Source organism: Apodemus sylvaticus, chromosome 17 (assembly GCF_947179515.1).
Source record: "Apodemus sylvaticus chromosome 17, mApoSyl1.1, whole genome shotgun sequence".
In the NCBI taxonomy this organism is placed as follows: Eukaryota; Metazoa; Chordata; class Mammalia; order Rodentia; family Muridae; genus Apodemus; species Apodemus sylvaticus.
Window position 1 is genome coordinate 50,775,077 of NC_067488.1, and position 26,530 is coordinate 50,801,606.

Sequence of the window (26,530 nt, forward strand, 5' to 3'; positions counted from 1 at the left end):
GCTACTGCTTATCCCTTCAAGAGAGGATGAAATTCACAGGGAACTATGGGCCATGCCTATAATCCAGCACATGGGAGACAGCCAGGTGGACCTCCGTTTGGGGCCAGCCTGGTCTATAAAATGCATTCCAGGTTAGCCAGTGCTACATAAAAGTGCTGGTATAAGGCAGGCCTCACTACAAGACTTAGATTTCCTTTTTAACTTTGGGGGACCACTGAAAGAAATTAGGGTTGCTATGGATTGCTTGCTCCCAGGAACACGGGTTTTCTATGATTGGGCAGGTTCCATCACTCCATCATTCATGACGGGCATGACACTTAATCTTGACATTCCAGAAAACGGAAAAGCTGGAGAGATGGCTCAGCTGTTAAGAGCTCTGACTGCTCTTCTGCAGGTCCTGAGTTCAAATCCTAGCAAGCAACATGGTGACTCACAACCATCTGTAATGGGATCTGATGCCCTCTTCTGGTGTGTCTAAGTCACATACATAAAAAATAAATCTTTAAAAATGAAGACATTGCAAATCTGGAAAGGTTTGTGGAGACAACCAGTGTGTTTTACTCTGTCTTCCTCTTCCCAAGTTCTCTTTTCTCAGGGTCGAACAACTTTTTCTCTCCACTGTTATAACATCCTCCTCCTCACTGTTCTCTAGACTGGACTCCTTCAAGATCACCTGTCTCTGTTTCAGAGAAGGTAGAAAAAGAAAAACCCACAAAGCAGAGCAGAAGGGCTTACTGTAGTCTTTAGTCCTAGAAATGAATTTTCTTTAATAAAGGCTTGGCGGCTCGTGCCTCTAATCCCAGCACTAAAGTGAGGCAGAAAATCCAGTTGCTGGTGGCAGCAGCACACGCCTTTAACCCCAGCACTCCGGGGGCAGTGGCAGGTGGAGTTCCATGAGTTCGAGGCTAGCCTAGTCTACGGAGTGAGTTCAGGGATAGCCAGGGCTACACAGAGAAATCCTGTCTCAGACAACCAGAAACCAAGAACCAAACCAAAAAGAAAGGAAAAAAAACCAAACAAAACCAACAACAAAAAACCCGAGACAGCAGGATTGTTGAGTCAGACTGGACTATATAATGATTCCTCCAGAAATCTCAGAAACGTGAAAGTAGGGAAGGGGAGAGGAGAGTGAGTGATTTGGAGATACAGTTCTTCCAGAACCTCATGTGATGTGATGGAGCCTGGCCTATGTAATTTTGCTCCAATGGTCCCCTTACTACCACATTCAGATATACACCTTTTATTCCAATGCTACAGGCAGGCAGATTGTTATGAGCTCGGGCCATCATGACGTACATAGTGAGTTCTAGACAATCTAGGACAGAGATACACCCTGTCTCAGAACAGCTGTGTGGTAATGAATGCCTGTAATCCCAGCACTCAGGCTGAGACAGGAGGATCAATGTGAGTTTTAAGATAGCCCTGGTTTTATAAAAAGATTCTGTCTTGCTGGGCGGGGGGGGGGGGGGGGGGGGGAAGGGGGAGGGAAAGGGAGGGGAGGGGGGACACACACCTTTAATCTCAGCACTTGTGAGGCAGAGGCAGGTAGATTTCTGAGTTCGAGGCCAGCCTGGTCTACAAAGTGAGTTCCAGGACAGCCAGGGCTACACAGAGAAACCCTGTCTCGAAAACAACAAAACAAAACAAAACAAAACAAAAAGATTCTGTCTCAAAAATCAAGTAATGGAAACAACAAAAACATTAATATAATTGTTGCCAATGATAGATTTCCTGTCCTGATGTAGAACATTAGAAGCTATTCTTACTGTCCAGATGCACCCAACTGCCCCCCAATGGGGCAGGTTTCTACTATCACCTCTGAGCTCCTCTAGATTCAAAGTCTTCTATGTGTTCTTGGATTTCTTGAGGGGACAAGAGACCATCCTAACCCATTCATCAGTCACTATGTGGGCAGAGATTTATGGCCCCAGTCATGGATGAGACCTTCCTCACTGTCCTGGGATAAGTCTGAGCCAAGGTCAGGGCAAGCTGAGCAGGCCTGATTTGTACCCAACCTGCTCTCTGGCCATTTGGTCACATGGAGGCAAAACACACCAGGCTGGAGCTCTTGGAAGAAACGTCCTCCACCGAGGGCCTGCTAGCTGGTGCTCAAAGTGCAGCAGCAGGCTCCTTTGTGAGGTAGCCGCAGTGACAGAGGCATTATGAAGTAAGGAGCACCCCACCCCAAACTTACTGAGTCAGCCACATCAGCCTGTGTTTCCTCCCCACTCCCCAAACACCATCTACGTGACCTAAGCTTTACCATGTTGCTACCACTTCTGGGAGCCTGTGCTGTGGTAGGTCCCTTCCAGGGCCCGGAATGGGAGCCAGTGAGGGGCTTCCTGTCCCAGGATCAAAGCTGCAAGGACCCCCGGTGCTGTGGCAATCTGCTTGTCTCCTGCCTCTTTCTGATCTGGCAGATCCAACAGTATTGGTACCAGCGCTCCAGGAGCAGGAAGAGGAATGCCAACAAGGTAAAGGGGCCACCTCCTCAGCATCACGATCAATCGCCACTTGCTGCATGAACCATGCTCTGTGTCTTATGTATTAGAGGTGAACTGAAGAGCGTGGACTACTCTGTATAAGCACTGTCAAGGCCTTAAACCCAGGACTCACTCTGGACACATCTCTTCCTCACTCCACAAACCCAACCCACTTGCAAGCTTTAGGAACCCTATCTCCTATCTGATGATTTCTGGAAACCTTACTACTCCCCTCCCCGCCCCAGGGGGCAGAGCCACCATCATGTAGCTCTGGATCATGGTAACAACTGTCTGCTTTTGCCTGGTATAACCCTCCTTTTCCTTTTGGGGGGGTTGTTTGTTTGTTTGTTTTGTTTTTGTTTTGTTTTTGTTTTTTTTAAGACAGGATTTCTTTGCAAAGCCCTGGCTGTCCTGGAACTCACTCTGTAGACCAGGCTGGCCTCAAACTCAGAAATCTGCCTGCCTCTGCCTCCCAAGTGCTGGGATTAAAGGCATGGGACACCACCGCCCGGCTCTTTTCCTTTTAAAAAGTATAAGAGGTACACACAAATTACAAGTGTATAAGTCAGTAAACTTTTACAAGCACACCCCTGTGGAGCACCCAGATTAAGAATCAGCACCAGAGGCTGTCAAGATGGCTCAGTGGGTAAGACTGATGGCTGCCAAGCCTGATGACCTGACTTTCATCCCCCAAACCCACATGGTAGAAAGAAAAATTCCCAAATTGTCCTTTGATCCCCATACCTATGCCATAGTATGTACACACAGGCTTGTGGAATATAATGTACACATAGGCTTTGTGCACATGCACACACACACACACACACACACAAATTATGTACAGAAAAAGAAGGACACGGGTGGTGCAAGCTTGTAATCCCAACATTCAGGAAGCGGAGGCGGGGAGATTGTCCCTTGTTTGAAGCCATCCTGGTCAACATATCTAGTTCCTAGCCAGCCGGGGCTAGATAACTCTGTTTCAAAAGATATAAAAGAGCCAGGCAGTGGTGGTGAATGCCTTTAATCCCAGCACTTGGGAGGCAGAGGGAGGCGAATTTCTGAGTTCGAGGCCAGCCTGGTCTACAGAGTGAGTTCCTGACTACAGGGCAGTCAGACACTGAGAAACCCTGTCTCAAAAAGCCAAAAACAAACAAACAAACAAATAAATAAATAAATGGAAAGTTAAAGAACCACAGAGCATCAAGTAAGCAGTGTTGGGCATAAGGCTGTGTGTGGGATGCACCCCTTTAATTCCAAGAGGCAGAGGCAGGCAGATCTCTGAGTTTAAGGACAGCTTAGTCTATATAATATATTCCAGGACAGCCAGTGCTACATAGACCCTGTTAAAAAAAAAAAAAAAGAAAGAAAAAGAAATAAGAAACCTGGGTGGCTATGGTGGCTTCTATCTGTAATCTCAGCACCTGGGCCTCAGAGCCCCGCTCAGGAGAAGCACTAGAATGAGACCCAGACCCTGCCCCCCAGCTCCACATTCACTAACTAACCAACCAACCAACCAACGAAGAACCAGCCCTCAAATACCCAGATTGAAACCCAAGCACTAGAAGGCTCTGTTTTCAAATCCCAGCAGTGAAAACAATCCCCCAAAGCCCCAAGGTGTGCATTCATGGATGATTTCATAGTCACAGGCCTACATGAAATCAGTAGACCTACATGAAATCAGTAGACCTACGGGAAGTCAATAGACCTATGTGAAATCAGTAGACCTATGTGAAATCATCTGGCAAGTATTCTATACAGAGTTTAAGTCAAACTGTGCTTGTGAGCCAGGAAGACTTTAAGAACCGATTAAAGCTCTTTGCTGCATACGCCCATGTAGTGGCTTCTGGGAGCCCACTCCCTGCCAAATCTCCTGCCTCAATTCCAAGGTCTGATAGGATTTAGCATGTATTTCTCTCAGACCTAGTCTTCCACTCTTGTTCCTGGCTCCATTCTGATCATATGAGCACTCCTCCTCCTCCTCCTCCTCCTCCTCCTCCTCTCTGTTTTTAAGGATGGGAGTAGAGAGTCCTGGGCCTCCACAAGGTAGATGTCATGCTATGCATTGAACAGTGTCAAGCTCTTACCTGGGTATCCTTGCTGTTCCTGTGGACATAGTCTTGGTTGGTCTGTTCTTAGAGTCTTCATACTGAATGTCTCCTCTGCCTATGACACTCCTGTCACCTGGCCTGCCCCTCACTTTATTCATTTCTCCAGACACAGATCACCTCCTCTGACTTTCCTTGACTCTCTTGTGCAGTGGAGTTAACTCCAGTTCTTCATTTGCAATCATTTCCATTCAAATGCTTTTGAGGGTACTTACAAGGATTTTGTAGTATTTAAGATCAGGTTTCCTATAGCCTAGGCTAGCCTCTAACTTGCTGTGTAGTCAAGGAGGACCTTGCGCTTCTGATCCTCCTCTGTCTACTTTCTGAGTGCAGAAATTACTGGAGTGGATTGTTTCCATGCTAGGCAAACACTTTATTAATTAAGCTACATCCTCAGCCCAGTTGATATACATTTGGTTACCTGCTGTATGTCTACAACAGAGCTCCCTGCAGGGGCTTTGTCTTGTTCACATTGGTACCCAGGACACAGAACAGTCCCAGGCTCAGAGCAGCTCCTCAGGATTTCTGGAGGGAATGAATAACATTTGCTTAGGGGAGCAGTGTACTGTCTGGTTTTGTGTGTCAACTTGACACAGGCTGGAGTTATCACAGAGAAAGGAGTTTCAGTTGAGGAAGTGCCTCCATGAGATCCAGCTGTAAGGCATTTTCTCAGTTAGGGATGGGGGAGGGGGCGACTGGTGGGTGGTGCCATCTCTGGGCTGGTAGTCCTGGGCTCTATAAGAGAGCAGGCTGAGCAAGCCAGGGGAAGCAAGCCAGTAAGAAACATCCCTCGACGACCTCTGCATCAGCTCCTGCTTCCTGACCTGCTTGAGTTCCAGTCCTGACTTCTTTTAGCGATGAATAGCAGTGGGGAAGTGTAAGCTGAATAAACCCTTTCCTCCCCCCTACTTGCTTCTTGGTCATGATGATTGTTCAGGAATACAAACCCCGACTAAGACAGGGGTGACCCCTTTTCTTAGCACAGGCACCTCCACCTGTGCTAAGGGAGAGTGAGACACTTGGTCATATCTGTGGGAAGTGTAGGAGATAGACTGTGTGCAGAACTCTGCTTTTCAGCTCTTATTTACTTCACAGATGCCACCACAGAGACGGAGAGTGCTGTCTGCCACCCAGGACACTTTCTTTGGGATGAGTCCTGAATTCTTTACCCATGGAAATAACCGGGCCCTGGATGTTCACATCCAACAGTGGCTACAGAAGCGGAGATGGGAGTACCGGAAGAGTGTTAGACAACAGTGGGACCCCCAGTACCTGCTGTCTCCCCAGAAGCCATGCCAAGACCTGCCTTGGGATGTCCACACCTCCACAGAGCCCATTTTTTGTACCTCTTCCTTTTCAAGCACTTGTCTTCTCCCTCAGGATGATTCTTGGGAAGCATGGCAGTTACCCTGGTACCTCAGGGATAGTCAGGCCCACCCTTCTCTGGCCATATGTCAACGAATGGAGCAGCTGTTGGCTCCTTCACATAAGTTGGTGCCAGTGGAGCCTGTCAGCCTGAGGTACACCTCCACAGCTTTAGCCTTCTCTCTTCCAAACGTCCCTCCTGCTCAGAGTTCGAACTTCTGCCTCAGAGAGTTTCTGCCTGATCCTCTTAACCAACAATTGGAAACACCCATCAAAGAGTGTTTGGAGAGCCTACAATTTCCCTTAGTACCATGTTGTAAAACCGAGACAGTAGGCAGAGAATACAGCGAGGAGGCCACTCTGCGATATCTAAACAAGAGAAAGAGCAGACGGGAGGAGTCCCAGGAAGTGCGAGCATCTGGAGCCTTCCTCCCAATAGACTCTGGAGTAGAGGAGGATGGAGAGGCTAAAGCCCTGGGGTACAGAAACCAGAGGCAGGAAAGAAAGGGAACTGATAGTGAGATCTCAGTGCCTGAGTGGGAGGGGCAAGATCAGGGGAGGGTTACAGACAGAGAACAAAGTGAGAAACTAGAGAGGAAAGACCAGAGGGAGCCTGGGGATGACAAACCTTCCCAGGATCATACGGAAGAGAACCAAGAACAGTTCAGATGTAAAACTGACATAGCAACTCAGACACCAGAGTGGGCTGAGCAGGAGGATGCTGTGGAGACTCCAGCACTGGGGGAGAAGGAGGGAGAAGCCAGAGGGAAGGAAGAAGCAGAGGTCAAGGCCCAAGGATTGGAAACTCAGGACTGGATGGGAAGTATGGCTGCAGAGAATCTCCAAATGTTAAAGGGGAGGACGCAAGACCAAATTGGAGGTCACAGTGGCACAGAAACAGAGGCAGAGGAAGGAAGGGACCAGGACCAGATCGGAAGCGAGGATGGTCTGAAAATCCAGACATCTGGAAGGGAGAAGCTGGGAGAATTCAAACAACAGGACAACAAAGAGACCCAGGCACTGGGGTGGGAGAAACAGGGATGCATTAGAACTAAGGATGAGGTCGAGCCTCCAGCTGGGGAGCCTGGAGGGGAGAGCAGCAGTGAGACCCAAGCATCTAAGGGAGAGGACCAGAATCCGTCCAGACAGGAAGCTGACCTGGGGATGAAGACCCTCAGGGAGGTAAGAGAAGAGGACTGGGTGGTGATCCAGGCACCATGGTGGGGCAGCGAGAGGCTCGGGCTGATTGCATCGGACAGAAGACTCATGATACCATGCTGGGGAGACCAGAGCCAGGTCAGAGGCGACATCCCATCACTGGAAGGTGACCGAGGAGAAGGTGGAGTTGCTGATGCAGCAAATCAGGTGACACCTGAGGCCGAGGAGCAGGCTCAATCCAGTGAACCTGACATGGAGGCTTACACAGTACCGAGCCAGGCTGAGGAAACGACTGGACAGGAAAATGGAACGGATGCTCTGGTACAAGGGAAGAGAAACCCGAGAGGGGTTAACGGCCCAGACGAAGCACAGACCCAGAAACCTGGGGAAGAAGATCAGGGTCAGTTGGAAAATGAGTCCCATAAAATGATTCTCGGACCAAAATGGAAGATTCAGAAAAAGGTTAGAGGCAATGATTGTATAAATAACCAGACAATTGAGGCGGAGAACTGGGTGGAGCTAACACGTAAGAAAGGTGATCCGACTCACCCGTCAGGGTGCGGGGAAGCTGAGGAGGGTGAGGGTGAGGAGGGCACTGAAGGGATGAAAATCATGAGAGGAGGCAGAGGGGAGGAAGGGATAGAGCTCAAGGCAGCCGTGGAAGCAAGCCGGAGCCGGTCAGCTGATGTGGGTACAAACACTCCCTCATCAGAGTTAGAGAACCAGAAGGAGGTGGGGAGCGAGGATGGAGCAGAGGAATCTCAGGTCCCAGAGCAGAGAAACCAGCGAGAACCTGGAGATGATGATGGAAAGACCCAGAGACCTGAGAGCAAGAACCGGGGACAGTCGTCTGAAGCTGGAGGGAGCTGCGAACAGGCTGAGGGAGAGAACACTTCAGAAAATGGGGCATCGGAGAAGAAAAACTTGAGAGAGATGCAGGGACCCAGGAGAGAGGATCAGAGGCGAGGTGAAGGTGATGGAAAGACCTACCAGTTAGAGCGGAAGAACCAGGAGAATTTTAGAGATGGGAATGATGCAGAGATTCAAAAGCAAGGGAAGAGAAACCCAGTAAGTTTCACAGGAGATGATGGCTCAGAGACCCAAGCCTCTGTGGGAGAGGACCAGAGACAGTCTGACTGTGAGACCGATGAAAAGATTCAGACACAGAAGCAACCAATCCAGAGCGTGCGCAGTGATACTGCTACAGAAATTCAGGATGTTGGGGTCCAGAGAAAACGCGGAGCTAAGGACCCTAAACTGTCTGATCCATCCAGGAGAGCAGACAAGAGCCTGGTCAGCAGGAAGGACATTGTCAGGCCCAGTCCCCCAAATGACTCTGCTGGGAGGGAGGGGCCCACAAGCCGGAAGTTCAGCTCGGCTCAGGCGGCTTCTCCCACTTCCGGATGTGGAACCCCTAGGCACAAGCAACCAATGGCTGGAAATGGTGTAGCCTCTTCTCCCTGTTCTGAAAAACATCTAAGTAGCCAGGGCACAGCCCCTGCCCGGAAGCACAGACGTGACGTCAGTGAAAGAGCCCAGAGGGCCCAACCTGGATCTCAAAGAAGACAAGAAAGGGACAAAAGGGTGGACCCAGGAAAGGCGTCCAGCCCGACCTTCGAGGGCCCCTACCCACAGTCACAGGCATCCTCTGTCTTCCCCGCTCTCCTATGTCCCCAAGTCTCCCAAGCTGCCCCAGCTCTAGCGGGCCTGCCAGTTGCTCTCACCACCCTCCACAAATGGCCAGCCCTCAAGAAGAGCAAACACCTGCTCCTGGAATCCCTCATGAAGAGGAGGATTGCACACCTGAGGTGGGGCCTCCCTCGACGAATTCTGGAGTCTTACTTGCTTTTTCACTTCTTAGAATCCTGCTCATTGCCGAGGGCCGGGGTGAGGCTGCCTGGATTACGCACAGACCAGGAACGCCAACGGCAGCAGGAACAACCTTGTGAGTCCCAGGCATCCCTGTTAGGCCTCGAGCCTCAAGCCAGGTCTCAAAGCCGTCCAGTTCTTGAAAAAAAGTGCTCTAGACTTTGTACCCAAGTCCATGCTCTGGAGAAGCGTAGACCAACGAAGGCGGAGCCAATGGGCAGCTCTGTTCCACCTAAGAAACCCAGGAGAATTCGACCACCAGGGGGAGCAAGAGAGCCACAGATCCAGGAAGAGGCGCCGAAGGCCAAGATCCCTGCTCCCCGGAATCCCAGGCCCCCGGTGGAATCTAGGAGCTGGCATAACCCAGGAGCAGTCCCAGAGTCTTCCACTGAGGACAGCAGAAGCAGAAAAATGGTTAGGTCTGGAGCGGCCTCCCATGTGGAAGCGAAGACTTCCAGCAGAGCGAGGGCCTCATCCTGTCCAGAAGGCTACGACCACGGGAAGAAGGAATGCAAACCAAGGGAAGCCTCTGAGCTCCCCACTGCCAAGTGTCAACAGCCCTCATGCGGAAGAAGTGAAAGCGTGGGACCCTCAGAGGACAAAAACCGAGCCTGTTCTGCGCATACCTCCGGCTTCAAAGGGGGAATCCACTCTGCTGCAGCCAGGCTGAGCATGACCATCTGGAACAAGATGTCATGGTCGTCGACACAGCTGGCTAAGCCCCAGCACGCAACCCCCTTTCTCAGCCTGAGGAATCCTACCCCACTTAACAAAGTGGGGGCTCCATACACGCAGGAGGACAACAGCAGATCCCCCACTGCTTTGGAGAAGGACCTTGCGCCACCAGGGCATTCTTGTACAGGAGTCACTGTTCCTGAGGTAGAGCGCTACCAGGAACAAGAGACACCTGGGAGTTCCAAGGGGGCGCCACCAAATCCAGCCGTCTCACAAAAGTTTGGTTTTATGAGGCACTTGAGATATTTTCTCAGACAGTACAGCCTTAAAAAGTAGGCCACAGGCCTGGAGACCTTAGACCATGTCAGAGAAGACAGGAGAGTGACCTGCTTAGTCTCAGAGCCTCTAATAAAATCGGTTATTTGAATCCCATAGGACTGCAGGTTCCTTTGGTATGTTGTCTGACTGTCCTCTTTGGGGATTTGGGTACTCTGTGGACTGCGTAGACGCTGCTTCTACCCTGTAGTTATGATTATCAGAACGTAAGGCATTCCAGTCTCATCTACTAACCAAGTCTTCCCTTCCCGTCCCCTTCCCCTGGGCTCCCAACACCTCGTGATAGTTACACAGCAGTTTGTTTTCTCATGCCCTTGTCTTGCCCCATTCCCAAACTAATTCTGATTGAACCAGGATACCCAATCCCAGATGTTTGGAGGGTGGGGTAGTGTTCTTCATGACACAGTCTTAATTAGGGGTTTACTGCTGTGAACAGACACCATGACCAATGCAAATCTTATAGAGGACATTTAATTGGGGCTGGCTTACAGATTCAGAGGTTCAGTCCATTATCATCAAGGCAGGACATGGCAGCATCCAGGCAGGCATCGTGCAGGGGGAGCTGAGAGTTCTACATCTTCTTCTGAAGACTGCTAGCAGAATACTGGCTTCCAGACAGCTAGGATGAAGGTCTTAAAGCCCCCAGCCACTTGACACACCTACTCCAACAAGACCATAATAAATAAATCTTAAAAAAAAAAAAAGACCTGTGAAAGATCAAGCCAGCATGGAGTGGGAAGGGGTTCATGGACCCCTCTACCCCTGAGGGGCTATAGGCACTTGATAGCTTCTGTGGGAGAGGAAAGTCAGTTTTAAGGTATAGTTCCTGATAGGTCAAGCATTCTCTAGTGGATGGCCCCATACCGCATATAGGCAGTATCAACTGGAATCAAGGAGTTATTTAAAAACAAAACAAAACAATCACAGAGCCAGGAATGATGGTGCATTTTCTTTCCTTCCTTTACCAAACCTGACAGTTACTTTATAAATGTGTTGAGCACAGATTCCTGATGTCTACGCACAGTCCTTTTGGGTTTAGTTACACACAATCCACAGTCCTAGCCTACAACCCCCGCCCCTGCAGTGGCTGATCGCCCGCTGCCTGCAGCGTCGGGCGCAGGAGACACGAGCTCCTCCACGTGCGCTCGGTGCGCTCTTCCGACTGCGCTTGCGTAGCAGAAGCGGCGCGGGAAAACTTGCTCTGCAGAGCGGGAGCGAGCAGATGGCGGCTGCTGACCATCTCGCGTTTGGGAGAGATGAAGAAGCGGTGCTGCTACTGGAGAGGACCCATCACCGGCACGATCCGCGCTGGTTGCTGCCCGTGTCCCCTCACGTCTGCCTGGCCTGCGCCTTGGAGCTGCTGCCCGAGCCCAGCGTGTCGGTGCGACCCAAACTCTCCCTCCCCCTCTAAGGACCTGGCGCGGCCGTTCCCCTCACCCTCCTCAGCAAGCCAGCTTCTCAGAACCAGGCACACTTTCCCTGAAATGAAACCCAAACCCGACCCGCTTCCTCAGGCTCGCCCTTCTCCCCATCCACGCGGCCATTGCTCCCCACCCCCACCCCCACTGTCCCCCATCTTCAGTCTCCCCTGCCACCCTACGCCCTACCCTCTTCGCCCATGGTGACCTTCCTCCAGCGGGCTCTGCTCGCAGCCTGCCAGTCTCTAGTGAGCCTGTCCCTAGGTGCAAAGTCTAGAAGAGCTCCCCGCCAGCCCCTCTGTTTGCTCTCTCCTCCATCTCTAGGAATTGAGCTCCAAGCTCAGCGGCTCCACTCCAGTCCCCTTTTAGCTCTAGTGGAAAAAAAAAATGGAGGGGTTGTTTTTGATCTTTGTGATGTCAGGAATGACTGGCAGAGGTTCCTGGCAAGACTGCGCTACTTTTGCCTGAGCAGAGTTGCTTGTGTGGAGATCTCACTAGATATCCCAGGGTAGGCTTGGCCTCACAGAGATCCACCTGCCTCTGCCCCAAATGCTGGGATTAGAGGCTCGCATCACCATGCCCAGTGTTCCCTTCTCGTTTTTTGATCTGATTTTGTCTTGAACATTTTTGCAGGAATTGTACTGGAAACTGACCAGTGTGAGGGTCTATGCTTACACTGAATGGAAGAATGTGTTTTCTCTGCCTACGGCTGAGGCTCATGAAGGGTTCTCAATAGCATTTCCCCAGACCGTTGAAATGGAAGGAGCACTGACCTTAGTCGATGCCTGTTTAGAGACCTTGGATTTGAGACCCTGGGAAATTCTCTGAGCCTCTGTTTTTCTCATCCATAAAATGGGGATAATACCTGGTTTTGATTGTATTGTCAGCTTCTTGGGCTGAAATGTGTTGGTGGCACACACTTAGGGAGATAGGGGCAGGGTGAGTAATTCAAAGCCAGCTTCAGCTACATAGTGAGTTTGAGGCCAGCCTGGGCTACATGAGACAAAAAAGAATGTCCCTCCTCCGATTGTACTGGTGAAGAAGAGTGGTAAATAAAGTGCTATGTAATGTAAGATAGAGACATCAGTTTCTGTATTCTTCTGCACACGTGTACAAATGTCCTAGTGTAAATGGTGTCCCTCCTCCGTACAGGGAGGACGGCTCTCTCACCATTTAAGTGACTGCTGTAGTACTCTTGTTATATTTGGGAATTAGAGTTGTTTGGGTTCAGCGTGACCATGCCTTGGTTACTAATGAATATTTCTCTTCCTTCACTCAAAGCTGGTGCGCAAGAAACATGTGGTGTTCTGCTTCCAAGAAGCCCTGGTGAGGCACCCCTCCTTGGTCACTCAGCTGGTAGCTCGGGACCAGAGAGTCTGCATCCATTTTGTACGCGTGCTTTTTGGTGAGATTCAAGGGGAAGACTGGCACGGACTGTGTAACCTGGGAGGACCTGGAAAGACGACTTAGACGTCTTGTATCACCGTGGTGATTTACCAACAAGTTGTTTTGTTAAAATCATAGCGATATGGACCCCCCCCCCCTTTCTAAGCTACATGAATCATTTTATGGTAACTGTCCTTATCAGATCTAAGAGGCTTGTGAAAGTGGAAAGATACATGTGGAAAGTGGGTCATTCCTCTTGGACAGTTGAGATCAGGCTCAGGATGAGAGGCCCGGAATGGAGTTGGCTGGTCAAGTCATTTTCCTTCTTCCTTAGTTTCTTCACGTATGAACTGAGGTGGTTCCTTCTTTTGATCACAGTGTAGTGTCCTAGGATGGATAACAGTCTTTGAGTGCTTCCCTGTGTGGAGGCTCCCCAGGCTTATCAGCTGCTGACGGATGAGAGCTAGGATGACCTCGGGAGAAAACCAAGATTGCCAACATGTGTTCTTTTTAACCTTACATGTGTCACTGACGCCAGAGCAAACAGTCTGTTTGCTGTGAACTCGGACTATCATCATTTAAAAGTCAGACTGGACATTTGAGAACTCTAGGAGTTGTTGAGAGTAGACTTGAGCAAGGAAGGGCATTGTTTAGAACTGCTGGTTTTAGAATGGTAATTGCCTTTGTATAAGTGTATGTATTCACACTGCACTGTTAAAGACCCTCTTCTTGCCTCTCTCTGCTCCAAGGACTGTTGAACAGTGTGGAAGATGGGAGTGTGGCAGACCTCTGCATTGAAGGTAAGCTGTTCCTGCGGAAGCTGTATGCACCTACCATTCAAACTGGGGACTAGCGGCCTGAATTGTAGCCCTGGCTACCGAGGCTTTCCTGAAATTGTCGTCTTAGAAAGGACGTCCTTAGGAAGGAACTCAATGCGTTCAGGACTAAGCGTTAGGGGTACAGATGCTAGGATGTGACCCAGTCTGTAGAGGAGATTGGCTGGTAAGTTGGGGGTGGGGTCGATGAGTGCTGTTACAGAGGAGTGGGTGATGTGCTGGGCATAGAGGTGCAGGCCATGAGTCCCAGCATTCTGTGGCAGAGGCAGGAGGATTCCTGTGAGTTTGAGGCCAGTCTGGTCTACATATTGAGTTCCAGGAAAGCCAGGAATACATAGAGAGACCCTGTCTTTAAAAAAGGAAAGAAAGATGCCTGGAGAGATGGATGGCTCAGAGGTTAAGAGCACTGACTGCTCTTCCAGAGGTCCTGAGTTCAAATCCCAGCATCCACATGGTGGCTCACAACCATCCATGATAGGATCTGATGCCCTCTCCTGGTGTGTCTGAAGATAGCTACAGTGAACTCATATACAAAATAAGTAAATAAATAAATCTTTAGAAAGAAAGAAACAAACAAGGTGTTGTCAACAAACACTTTATTTTTGAGCCATGAGTGGTGGTTCACGGCTACAATCTCAGAACTTGGGAGGTGGAGGCAGAAGTACCAGCAGTTTAAGGCCAGTCTTGGCTACCTACCAAGTTTCAAGCCAACAAACAAACAAAAAACTGGGCTGGAGAGATGACTTAGGGATTAAGTGCATGTATTGCCCATGCAGAGAACTTGAGTTCGGCTCCAGCACCTATTAGTGACTCACAACCCTCCACAATTCCAGTTCTAGAGAATCCAGTGGCTTCTAAGATCTGACCTCTGCAGGCACTAGGCATACATGTGGTACATATTACATACATGCAATCAGTTACTCATATACATTAAAAAAAACTCAAACCAACAATAAAATAATTCAGCAACACAATTATTTTCAAATATCATATATCATATAAATTTCTTCTAAGATTAAGTTTTTCTAGTTTTGAAACTTTGTATGTACCATATGCTTCCAGGAGCTGGAGTTATAGATGGTCATGAGTTCCCCAGTGTTGGTCCTAATCAGCCTTTGGTTCTCTGGAAGAGTAGTAAGAGCTCTTAATTGCTTCGTCACCCTGTATGTATGCATGTATGTGTGTATGCATATGTGTATGTGTATATGCATGTATGTGTGTATGCATGTATGTGTGTATGCATGCATGTGTGTATGCATGTATGTGTGCATGCATGTGTGTGTGTGTGCATGCATGCATGTATGTGTGCATGCATGCATGTGTGCATGTATGCATGTATGTATGCACACAGGCATGTATGTGGTTATGTATGCATGCATGTATGTGGTTATGTATGCATGCATGTATATATGTATGTATGCATGTGTGTATGCATGTATGTATGTATGTGGGTTTTCTGAGACAGGGTCTCTCTACATAGCCATGGCTGGCCTTTACTCATGGAGATGCTCCTGCTGTCGGCAGGTTAGGCATTCTGTCCTAACAGTAATTAGTTCAACCTTCAGGAGAAGCCCGTGTTCATCCCATGCACAGCCTCCAAGTCTTCCACCACAGCCACGCTGCCAATGTGTCTATTAAACGAACCCCAGGGGGATCAGAAAAGGGGAGGGTAGATACCCACGCACGCACACCATTCCGTCCCCTCGGGTGTTCAACCTCCTTGTAGCAGATGCTCCTCGGGAAGCGTTCACATGAAACACAAATCTCATGCCCGTTCTGAAAGGTTCCCCTGACCCCCACCGCTTGGTTTTCACCTGACTTACTTACTTTATCTTTCCCAAGTTTGTGAACGTCCCATAAATCAATGTGATCAGGGTCTATTTCTGACCATGTCTGTCCAGGCACATTCTATATATCTGTATAAATACATTACTTGAAGTTCTGATTTCTGGAGGAAGTTTCTTCCTTCCTCCTTCCTTCCTTTCCCCTTCCTTCCTTATTAATTCTTTCTTCCTTTCTTTTTTATTCTTCCTTCCTTCCTTTTTATTCTCTCTCTCTTGTTTCCTCCTTTCCTTTCTTCCTTTTTTTTTTTTTTTTGAAACAGGGTCTTGTGAAGACCTCACTGGCCTTGAACTCTTTAAAAAAAGATTTATTTATTTTAGTACACTGTAGCTGTCTTCAGACACCCCAGAAGAGGGCATCAGATCTCATTACAGGTAGTTGTGAGCCACCATGTAGTTGCTGGGAATTGAACTCAGGACCTCGGGAAGAGCAGTCAGTACTCTTACCTGCTGAGCCATCTCTCTAGCCCAGCCTTGAACTCTTATGGCTGAGGATGACTTTGAACTTCTGATCCCACCCCGTGCTGGGATTACAGGGATTATCACCACACCAAGTTTTATGGGATCCTGAAAACTGTACCTAGGGCTTCACGTACACTGGGCAAGCATTTTACCAACATGCCACATTCCTAGCCTTACTGGGAGTATTCACTCATGGCCACCCTTGCCCTGACTCACTTTTAGCTGGTGCCAGTGTAATGGCCAGATGGTGTCCGAGCCCCGGGAATATCTCGGGAGCACTAGAGGAGGTTAACCGGTACAAGGCGGGCTTGCTTTTCCCTGGCTTCTGCTTGCTTCCGGCTGCTCTCTGGCCTTAGCAGAGCTGCTTTAGACTGTTCCTTTATTCCAACAGTGGTCGCACACTCCAGCAATGGCTGGAAATCTATATGGCAGCCTTTCTAACCAGTCTGTACTTCTCAAAAATGGTAGCAGAAACATCTCAATAATTGTGCAGCAAAACAGATTTGAAGCTGAGAGATAGTATGTTGATAGTGAGCACAGGAAGCCGGGCGGTGGTGGCACACACCTGTGATCCCAGCACTTGGGAGGCAGAGGCAGGTGGATTTCTGAGTTCGAGGCCAGCCAGGGATATACAGAGAAACCCTGTCTTGAAAAAACCAAATCCAAAAAACCAAATAATAATAATAATAATAATAATAATCACAGGAACTCAACTTATAATTATTTTAAGATAATTATAATTATATAAATAGTATGTATAATAAATAATATATGCTCTATTGTATATAATAATGTAAAATAAGTAAGAATATATAAATACATAAACTATGTAGTAAACTAATAAAATTTTCTCAAACATAAAGGAGCAAACTCTGAGGAAGGAAAAAAGCAGGTAATACAAAGTAGATTTTAACCCTGTCTTCATAGTAGCTTTACAAGGAAACTTCAGCAATATACTCACATTTTATATTAAGAAGAATGTTTTGGGGGGGCCAGTGAGATGTCCCAGGGAATAAGGCCAGGTGCCCTCAAAGTCTAAGAACCCGAGTTCAGTTCCTAGGACTCACATACTGGAGGAAGAGAACTGACTGTCAAAGGCTGACCTACATGTGCACATGTACACATACTCCACATACACAAATATATAAAGTGTTTTAAAATGCAAACATATATAAGTACACATATATATACATGTATTAGAAAATTTAAATAAATTTTGATATACATATACAGGCTTACATTGGTTCATATGTAAGAATTGTTCACATAAAGTACGTGTGGCCAGATGTGGCAATGCATGCCTCTAATCCCAGAATGTGGGGAGGTAGAGGCTGGCAGACCAAGGGTTCAAGATCAAACTCGGTTACATAATGGGTTCGAGGCCAGCCTGGACTACATCAGACCTTGTCTCAGAGCAAACAATATATAAATACAAAATAACGATACTCAGGCTTGGAGACTCTTATTTAATTGGTCTAGAATGGGACTTGGAATGTTAACATTTTTCTCCTCCTCCTCCTCCTTCCTCTTCGTCTTCCTCTTCCTCCTCTTCCTCCTTGGTCTTGGGGCTTGAATCCAGGACCTCATGAATGGTAAGCAGCTATTTCTGCATAACTATGCCTCAGTTTCGTATTAGTGGGTTTGTAAAACTCTTTAAGCCTTGGTGATTCTCGGGTGCCGCCTGAGGCGGGAACTGCTAACACAAAGTGATGAAAACGGCACATGCAGTTGAATGAGAGAGAGGGGAAAACTGATACTATTTGCAACAAGCAAATTATTGCCATGCCCGTAGTTTGAGAAGGCGGGCTGTGATGCTGAATTGCGGGTGTGCGGTCGTCTTCTGGGTTGTAATGCTGCTGCGTCTCTCCAGTCCTTATCCAGCTCACGACTCAGCCGAATATGGAACAGACCATCCAATGCCTAATGAATGAGTGCCACAGAGAGGTGAGCATATAGCTGTGGGGTCCTGGGACCCCTCAGAGTCCCCAGATTCTGTCAGAGCTAAGCTGGTCCTCTTTGCGTAGATGGAAAATTAAGCTCTAGAGCTTTGTCTAAGGTCCTGTTGGTGGTGGCAGAACCAGAGTATTGGCCTGGGGCTCCAGTGCACTGTGTACTGCACAATGTCCACTTTTGGAGTTCTACTTCTATGCACAAAGCCTTGTATTCCCGTGTAGCTATCCCATGACCCATTCTTGGAAACTTCCTAGACACAGCACATATTTCTTTGATGAGTTTGTCCAGGAGATAGATTCTGTGTCTGAATTTGGTATTTTCACTTGGTTTTGAGTTGTGTGTATGACTTGGTATCAGTATCTGAAGTGAATCTTGGACCGTGTGTATGACATGCTTTCTTTATTATGCTAAAAGCCAGTTAAACCATGTCTTCTGTATTATGTTTAAGATTGAGGAGTAATATAAGAACCACTTCTTGTGTTGGAGACAGGATCTCATCATGTAGCCTTAACTGGCCTAGAACTCATGGAGATCTGCCTGCCTCTGCCTCTTGAGTGTGGGACCAAAGGTGCATACCCCCTGCCCAGCTTAGGATTGCTTTTTAAAAAAAAAAAAATTATTTATTTAATATGAGTGCTCTGCTGCATGTGTGTTTGCAGGCCAGCAGAGGGCACCGGACACATTACACATGGTCGTGACCCACCATGTGGGTGCTGGGAATTGAACTCAGGACCTCTGGAAGAGCAGTCAGTGCTCTTAACTGCCAAGCCATCTCTCCAGCCCAAAGATCACTTTTTATTTATTTTATTATATTTATTAAGGAAGACAAATGTTCACCTTAATGTAATTAAAAGCAATATTTAATTATATATTGTGTTTAAATTGTCATATAATTATTTTATATGTGATTAACAGACTAATATCTGATTATATTGATATTCATCACGATGATGCCATTAACCTTTAGTGATCACTTGCTCTATAGTACACACTATGAGGTTGTTTGCATGCAATGCCTTTTTCTTTTTCTTTTTTTTTTCCTGTTTTGAGATAGGGCCTCCATACATAGTCCAGGCACTGAGCTTTTGAATATCCTGCCTCAACTTTTCAAATACTAGCATTTTACCTAGCTTTTATGAAACATCTTTTTAAGTTTAAATTAAATTATGCATGTGGGTGTTTTGTCTGCATGTACGTCTGTGTACAGCATGCACGCCTGGTGCCCTCAGAGGCCAGAGGATAGTGTTGGATCCCCTTGGAGCTGGAGTTATAGATGGTTGTGAGCTGCATGTGGGTGCTGGGAAACAAACAGGGTTCTTTTGGAAGAGCAGCCTAAGGTCATAACCACTGAGCCATCTCTCCAGCCCCTCTCCCCTTTTTTTGAGGCAGGATCTTACTAGTAGACTAGGCTGGCCTTGGACTCAGAGATCCCACACCTCTGCCTCCTGAGTGCTGGGATTAAAGGCCTGCAGTGCCAGGCCTGGCCGATGTGTGATACCTTATCCAGGCTCGTCCACAAACATAAGAGAGTGGGTCTCTTATTTTCCACTGGAAGAGTCTATGCAGTAGAGAAGATCACTCTTCCTGTAAATCACAAACTGTAGTTCTTGTCACACAGAGATCGTGACAGTAAGCACTGAGCATGGTGGTACAACCTATAGTCCCCAGCCTCGGCTATGTAGAGGATTTAGGCCAGCCTCGGCTATGTAGAGGATTTGGGCTAGCCTGGGCAAGATGAGATCTGAAAAACCAAACAACGAAAAGATTCACATCTATCATATTAGCAAAATTAAGTTTACTAAACCATGTGACATTCATTCACCATGCTAAGGGTATAGTTCAGTGGCAGAGTGAGACCTTGTGTTCAATCCCAAGTACTACATCCACAAAACGCTAATAGAATATTCAATAGTGGTAGCTAAAATATGTATGTTTATACATTTATAGTCAGCGTTTTATCTTTATGAAGTTTCCAACCTTTATCCTCCAGTGTTTGGTTCTAAGGGAGGCAAAACATGTTCTGTGTGTGTGTGTGTGTGTAGATTGAACACGGGATCTCAAACATGCTAGGCAAGTGCTCAACCACCAAGCCACACCCCAATCAGAATGTGCTAATGTTAACACAGTGTGACAGTCATGCACTAAGCTAGGAACTGAGGATGTAGAGAGGAATCTGGCTTGGTCCCTTTCCCCAGACGTTCCCAGGTGAAAGCAGGAGACGGAGACTCAGCAAAAGCTACCTGTGGTGACAGACGTGTATAACAGGTGCTCCCTGGGTAGGGCAAGGTCTGCATGGGAGAGAGGTCAGCTGTGCGTCTGACTGGGCACCCGCTTATTTTCTGTAGCTGCGTAACCTGCCGTCCATGGGACGCAGCCTGGCCACCACGACTCTTCTTGGCAAGCTGGTAGACGCCACTCCTGGTGTGGCAGACGATCTTGTGATGGAGCACGGTGAGTTTCCTGTGGTGAGGGTGGCTCCTGCCTTTTTCAACTTTGGTCACATTGCCACTTGGGCTCCCTAGTCACTGTGTGCACACATGGGAAGGTGTCACTTCCCTTATCTGTTGGTCAGTTTGAAAAGGCCAGTTTCTTGGGCTTGTTGTTGTTGTTGTTTTGTTTTGGGGGGAGGGGCAGGATCTCACTACATAGTCCAGCCTAGCTTCAAACCCACAGTTTTCCCTCAGTATACTGAGTCCTGAATTAGAGGTGTGCACTACAGTGTGTGGGTCTTTTACTCACTTTTAATATAAATGGATTAAGGGCTTATCATGACCTTCCCTTTGGGCGGGAAGGTGAGTTAACTCTGGGACACAGAGCACTCTTGCATTTTATGTAGTTTAGTGTTTGTATGTGTGCAGGTGTGTGTGTACAAGCCACAGAGAGTTTGTGGAGTTCAGAGAACAACTCATGGGAGTCATTTTCCCCTACCTCCGTGTGGGATCCAGAGATCAAACTCAGGTTGTCAGGTTTTCAGGCAAGCTCCTCTGCCACTGAGCAATCTCACAGACCTTGAAGCACTTAAGAAAAAAATCAGTGAAATGTAAATACATATTTCCCAGAGGATTGACCTTTAATTTTTTTTGTTTGTTTGATTTTTGAGACAGGGTTTCTGTATAGCCCTGGCTGACCCAGAACTTGCTCTGTAGACCAGGCTGGCCTTGAACTCTGAGATTCACCTGCCTCTGCCTTTCATGTGCTGGGACTAAAGATACAAGGCCTGCCTATCTTTTAAGTTTTGATTTTCTTTTTTGGTCTTTAGGAAACATTTATTGTAGGTGATTTGGGAAATCACTACTATCTCACTGAGATGATAGTTTGGATTTTTATTTTTCTAAAAGAATGTATCTGTGTAACTGTTTGTTTATGTGCATGCCTGCGTGAGTGTACAGGTGCTCAAAAAGGCCCGAAGGAGCATCGTATCTCCGGGAGCTGGAGTTATAAAGTGCTTGTGAGCGCCTTGATATGGGTGCTGGGACTTGAACCCAGGTCTTTTGAAAGAGTAGCAAGTGCTCTTTACCACTGAGCCATTTCTCTAGCGCCTAGTTTGGAGTTTAATAGGTAACTGATGTAATATTTCTTGTTTGTTGCTAAGAGATAGTTTAATGGTTAAGAGGATTGAGGTTCAGTTCCTAGTACCCATGACTGACTGCTGCTCTGTGTCTGGCGCCCTCTTCTGTCTCCTTGGGCACCTGCCACCGGCATTCACCCGCACAAAGACACCCACAGACACATTAAAAATAAAACTTAACTCAGGGGGCAGAGGCAGGTGGACCTCTGTGTTTGGAGGAAACCTTGTCTCCGAAAAAAAAGAAAAAAAAGACCAAAACCAACCAAACAGTAAAAGATTTCTTGGTTGTTTTCTGAATAGGCAGCTTGATGGAGCATCTGTTGAGGGGCTTGGTTTACCCCAACGAGGGGGTGCAGGCTTCCATCTGTTACCTCTACGGGAAGCTCTACTCCTCGCCCACGGCAGCTGAGATGCTTTCCGGCCACTTCCGGGAGAAGCTGTGTGACCTCTTCCTTTCCACCCTGGACAACGCCCAGACAAAGGACCTACAGATCAACTGCTTGGGTAAGACGTGTGTTAGAGAGGAAAGGGAGAAAGAAGCATTTGTGTTTGAGAGCTTATGATTCTAGCTGTTGCAGGCGGGGCAAAGGTTGGGGCATTGGAAAGTGCCGACCGCAGGCTTGGGAGATGAGACCCGTGGAGTGTGTGAAAGATGTCAGGTTTGGGGTGCGTTTTAAGAGAGTTGTCTTTGAGAGAAGATGGAGGAAATTGAAGTCTCTGCTCTGGGTCTTTGCTGCCTGAACTTGCTGCCAAAGTGAATTGTTCTACTATACAATTTTCTCCTATAGAGTTTCTTTCTATGGCCTCTTCTGGCCTCCAGGGTAAAGTCTGGGTTCCCTGCTTTGTGTGTGTGTGTGTGTGTGTGTGTGTGTGTGTGTGTGTGTGTGAGTATATACCCTAGGCTTGCCTTCAGCCCTGTCTTCCAGACCTGTGCCTCCATGCCGAGCTGTTAAAGGATTTTCGGAGCCTCGGCCTAGCCTTCAGGTCTCTTGTTCTGCTCCTTATGTGAATGCTCACGGCCTGGTGGATGCTTCTGAGTCGTGAGCTGTATTTTTGTATTTTATATTTGTCGGTACCTGTGATTGGGCTGTGCCCCAGCTCCAGTTTTCATTTTTTCAGATAGTGTGGACTGACACTGTGATAGGTGACCGAGAGAGGTCTGGTTTCCGAGAAGGAGCTATGGGGAAACATAACCGGTGGTTCTCAACTGTCCTAACACTGCGACCCTTCCATACAGTTCCTCGTGTTCTGACCTCCAATCATAAAATTATTTCAGTGTTACTTCATAACTAATTGTGATACTGTTATGAATCGCAATGTAACTAGATGCTTTGCAGGATATCTGACCCCTGTGAAATGGTTGTTTGACCCCCAAAGGAGGTCTCACAGGATGAGAACTGCTAGTCTGCACAAGAGCTCCTGTAGGAACAGTCTAGCCACTCAGCGAGTACTAATTCTGAGTCAGGCTGTGTGCTGGACTCTTTGGTCAGCAACTCCTATCCTGTAGGAACTCATAGGCCACGTGGAGGACAGACATGGCCAGCTAGAGACTATGCGGTATCCTGACATAGAGATGCGGGAGGGAGGAGGGGACAGAGGACAAGAGAGACTTCCTAAAGAAAAAGATGCTTAGACTGAGACCTGACGTGTGTGAGGGTATTGGAGGGGGAGGAGGGGCGGGGAAGTAACATGGGCAGAAACCCCGGGTATAAGGCAGCCTCAGAGTGGTACCCTGTGGCAGGGCGGTCCTGGAGGAGCAGCATTGTAGTGTTATGTGGGGCATCAGTCCCAGAGCCAGCCTAGGCAGAGAAGAGGGGAATCACAGCTGATGGTGCATTTTAAATCCTATCTCTAGAGCCTTTTCTTCCTTTTCCCCTCAAACAGGTTCACAGTTACATTCTCTCTCTCTCTCTCTCTCTCTCTCTCTCTCTCTCTCTCTCTCTCTCTTTAGATTTATTTATTTTTATTTTGTGTATGTGGGTGTTAGTTATCCTTGGCTGTTTGTCCATGTGTCACATTCATGAAGTTCCTGCAGAGGCCAGAAGAGGGCATCAGCTCCCCTCAAAATGCAGTTACAGATGGCCACTGTGGGCAGTGCAGATGGTCACTGTTGGCGGTGCAGATGGCCACTGTGGGCTGTGCAGATGGCCACTGTGGGCGGTGTCCCCCCAGTCGGTGGACCTGGACTGGCTGGGAAAGCAAGCTGAGCAGGCCAGGAAGCAGCACCCCTACATGGTTCCTAGTCCTGGCTGTGCCTGAGTTCCTGCCCTGCTTCTATAAGATTAATCAGCCTTTCCTCCCCAAGTTGCTTCTGTTCATCTTTTTCTCATAGCAACAGGAAACTAGACCAGGACACTATTGAGTTCCTGGACTCCTGGGCCTTATAGTTGATAGGTTCTCCTCAGCCTTGTAGGAGGAAGGTGGGTTGCAGAAAGGAAACTGATGCCTAAGAATTCTAACCACACTTCCTAGTTAGAGACCGAAGAAGTCTCTCAGGAGATGTCTGAGGGCCGGCTTTCAGAACGCTGGTGCCCTTCTGACCTCCCTCAACCCCTCGGCTTCCTAGGTTTGCTACGGCAGCTGCTGAAGTACGATCTCTTTGTGTCCCTGATCATGAGCAAATCTGTGTCTGTGGAGGGTGCTGAGAGTGTTGAGCGGCCATCGAGAGAGACCTCACTACCCTTGGTGCTCAAAAAGGTAGCGGTGGGCTGGGGCTTGTAGCTCAGCTGTAGAGCCTGTGCTTAGCATGCGAGGCAGGAGGACCAGGAATGCAAATTCTGTGAAGGGGATTAAAAAGAGAGGATGGGGGTTAAGGGAGTGTGGCACAGTGGCGTGGGGGAAGGGGGTGCCCAGGCAGGCCCTTGTCCAGGCACCTCTTCTCCCTGAGGGACCACACACACACAGGCATGGTATAGAATAGAGTTTATTCAGAGTAGAGGATGGGAGTTAGTGGTAGAGAAAGGCAGAGAGAGAGAGGGAGAGAGAGAGAGAGAGAGTAGAGAAGTGGAGTGGAGGCCGGCCATGACCACGTGGAGGGTGGGGGAGGAGAGCCCAAGGGGCAGAGAGGTGAGAGTATGTGGGAGAGCAGAGAGCAAGAGAGAGAGGAGGGGCAAGTAGCCCCTTTTATAGTGGGCCAGATCTATGGGGCAGGGCATACCTGGCTATTGCCAGGTAGGTGTGGGGTGGAGCTTAGACAGAATACCAACAGTCTGGGCCACATGAGGGCCTCTCTCTCAGAATGACCATAGCAGTAAAATTAAAGAAGCAGGGGGAAAAATTTAAAGCGCAAAGCAAAACCAAACCAACCTCCCTCAAAACAACCGAGTTTTGATGGGACAAACATTTGGTTGTGGGGGGTCCTTTACGTTTAGAGCTGTCTGACTGCCTTCCCACCTTGGCCTTCCCTCTTCTCGTCTGTGTGGCCTGGAGTTTGATGATCTGCTGAGCAGACTGCTTGGACTGGGTGTTTAGTTATACAGCAATGACGTCTTACACCGAAAGGCTATAAAACAAAAGGAAAAAGGGAAACCGGACACAGGTTTCTAGAACCTTCTCAAAGTGAGGTCGCACAGGACGTTAGAGCTCCTCCATCAGTCCATTGGGAAAACAGATGGAAGGTCTTTACGATTTCCTGGAGCAAGGTGATGACAGAGGTACCCTTGCCTCCCACATTCTGTGTGTCTAGCTCCTGGAGGGTGAGCAGGTGCTCAGCATATACATTGATTGTTAGCTTGGTTTAGTCATAGAGACTTCCATCGGTCTGGGCAGGAGCAGTGACCCTCCCCCAAACCCAATTCCAAACCCAGCCACAGTTGGGCTGTGTAGACAGCTCTCTCTCCAAGAGCAAGAACTTTAGGCTTGTTAACACATAACTCTTCTTGACACACTCAGAAAAGGGAAGAGCGCAGGTGGGCTCTGCTCTCCTTGTGTCATGTGACTGTTTGTTCCCGAATCCCCGTTTCCGAGCTGGGTGTCCCTGGTGGTTCCACAGTGTGGCCTTCAGCCTGGTCTCACCTGTGCTGTTCAGAGACTGCTTTCCATAATCTACAGTTCTTCCTGTGCCTGGTGCCATGAAGTGTGGGATCTGTGATGATTTAGGCTTCTGCCCCGGGCACGTGGGCTGGGCGCCCTGGTCTTCCAGCTGATGTGACTGGGACCTTCTCGCTGCTTCTCCAGTTTCTCCTGTCCAGAGATGAGACCCTGCAGGTGGCCGGCTCCCACTGTATAACGGCAGTGCTGGTCCATTCCCCTGCAAAGCACGCTGCGGCCTTCATTCATGCCGACATCCCAGGTATGGGAACCCTCTAACCTTCTCTGGGGACTCCAGACTTCTGCCCAGAGCCTTGAGTTTGTGGCTGCGGTGGTAATGGTAGCGGTGGTGGCTTTATCAGTTACCTTTGATATCACACTGGAGGGCAGGGTCAGCTGTTTATAGAGTAGGCTGGCTGTCATCTGATGGACTTGGGCAGGTTGTTACTGACATGTGTCATTGACCTTTGGGGAGTGGCAGAAAGACCTGAGAGGAGGAGGAGGGCAAAGTTTGTCTAGGAGTGCTGCGGAGCCTGAAGACGAAAACCCTGTGGCGAGCGTTGTGGTCAGTGTTGTAGAAATCACTTAAACCCCAGCCCCAGCCCGGGGTTTCTACCCCGCCTTTGTTATTGAGTTCCCAGATGAAAGACACATCGCCTTTGTATTTTTAATAAGCCTTAGTGAGCACAATAGCTGGGCAGCTGCCTCCCCCCCCCTATACTGTTAGAATTTACTTTCGCAGGTCCCACCAGGCCATCCTTGGATGGGCAACTGACACAGGCATGAATCCCAGCTAAGTGATTCCTATAAGACTAGGGTTGCCAGGCAGTGGTGGCGCACGCCTGTAATCCCAGCACTCTGGGAGGCAGAGGCAGGTGAATTTCTTAGTTCGAGGCCAGCCTGGTCTACAGAGTGCGTTCCAGGACACAGGACAGCCAGGGCTATACAGAGAAACTCTGTCTTGAAAAAAAAAAAAAAGAATCTACTTTCCTATCAATAACCCCAAGTTGTGAGTTACTATTTACCATTTACTACTAGTTACTATT

At 48.3% G+C, this 26,530-nt stretch overlaps 2 protein-coding genes across 2 annotated transcripts in view; both read left to right on the forward strand.

Annotated features, from left to right (window-relative positions):
* The first annotated feature begins 2,264 nt into the window (after positions 1–2,264).
* LOC127667438 (uncharacterized) lies at positions 2,265–9,991 on the forward strand. The gene is made up of 2 exons (XM_052160405.1): positions 2,265–2,474; positions 5,684–9,991. Exons 1-2 carry the CDS (start codon positions 2,265–2,267, stop codon positions 9,989–9,991), a joined length of 4,518 nt encoding a protein of 1,505 aa, XP_052016365.1.
* A 1,222-nt stretch (positions 9,992–11,213) lies between these two features.
* The window catches only part of Mei1 (meiotic double-stranded break formation protein 1), a 63,171-nt gene continuing 47,854 nt past the window's right edge, over positions 11,214–26,530 (forward strand). The window contains exons 1-8 of the mRNA XM_052161445.1: positions 11,214–11,372; positions 12,691–12,814; positions 13,545–13,595; positions 17,805–17,878; positions 20,233–20,338; positions 21,756–21,959; positions 24,022–24,152; positions 25,632–25,746. Of these exons, the coding sequence (XP_052017405.1) occupies positions 11,214–11,372; positions 12,691–12,814; positions 13,545–13,595; positions 17,805–17,878; positions 20,233–20,338; positions 21,756–21,959; positions 24,022–24,152; positions 25,632–25,746 (964 nt within the window). The remainder of the gene's footprint in view (positions 11,373–12,690; positions 12,815–13,544; positions 13,596–17,804; positions 17,879–20,232; positions 20,339–21,755; positions 21,960–24,021; positions 24,153–25,631; positions 25,747–26,530) is intronic.

Excerpts from the sequence above, each read along its gene's own strand:
- LOC127667438 (XM_052160405.1), top strand. The coding sequence starts at position 2,265 with ATGTTGCTACCACTTCTGGGAGCCTGTGCTGTGGTAGGTCCCTTCCAG. Across the intron at positions 2,475-5,683 it reads GGAAGAGGAATGCCAACAAG|ATGCCACCACAGAGACGGAG; the intron begins GTAAAGGGGCCA and ends TTTACTTCACAG.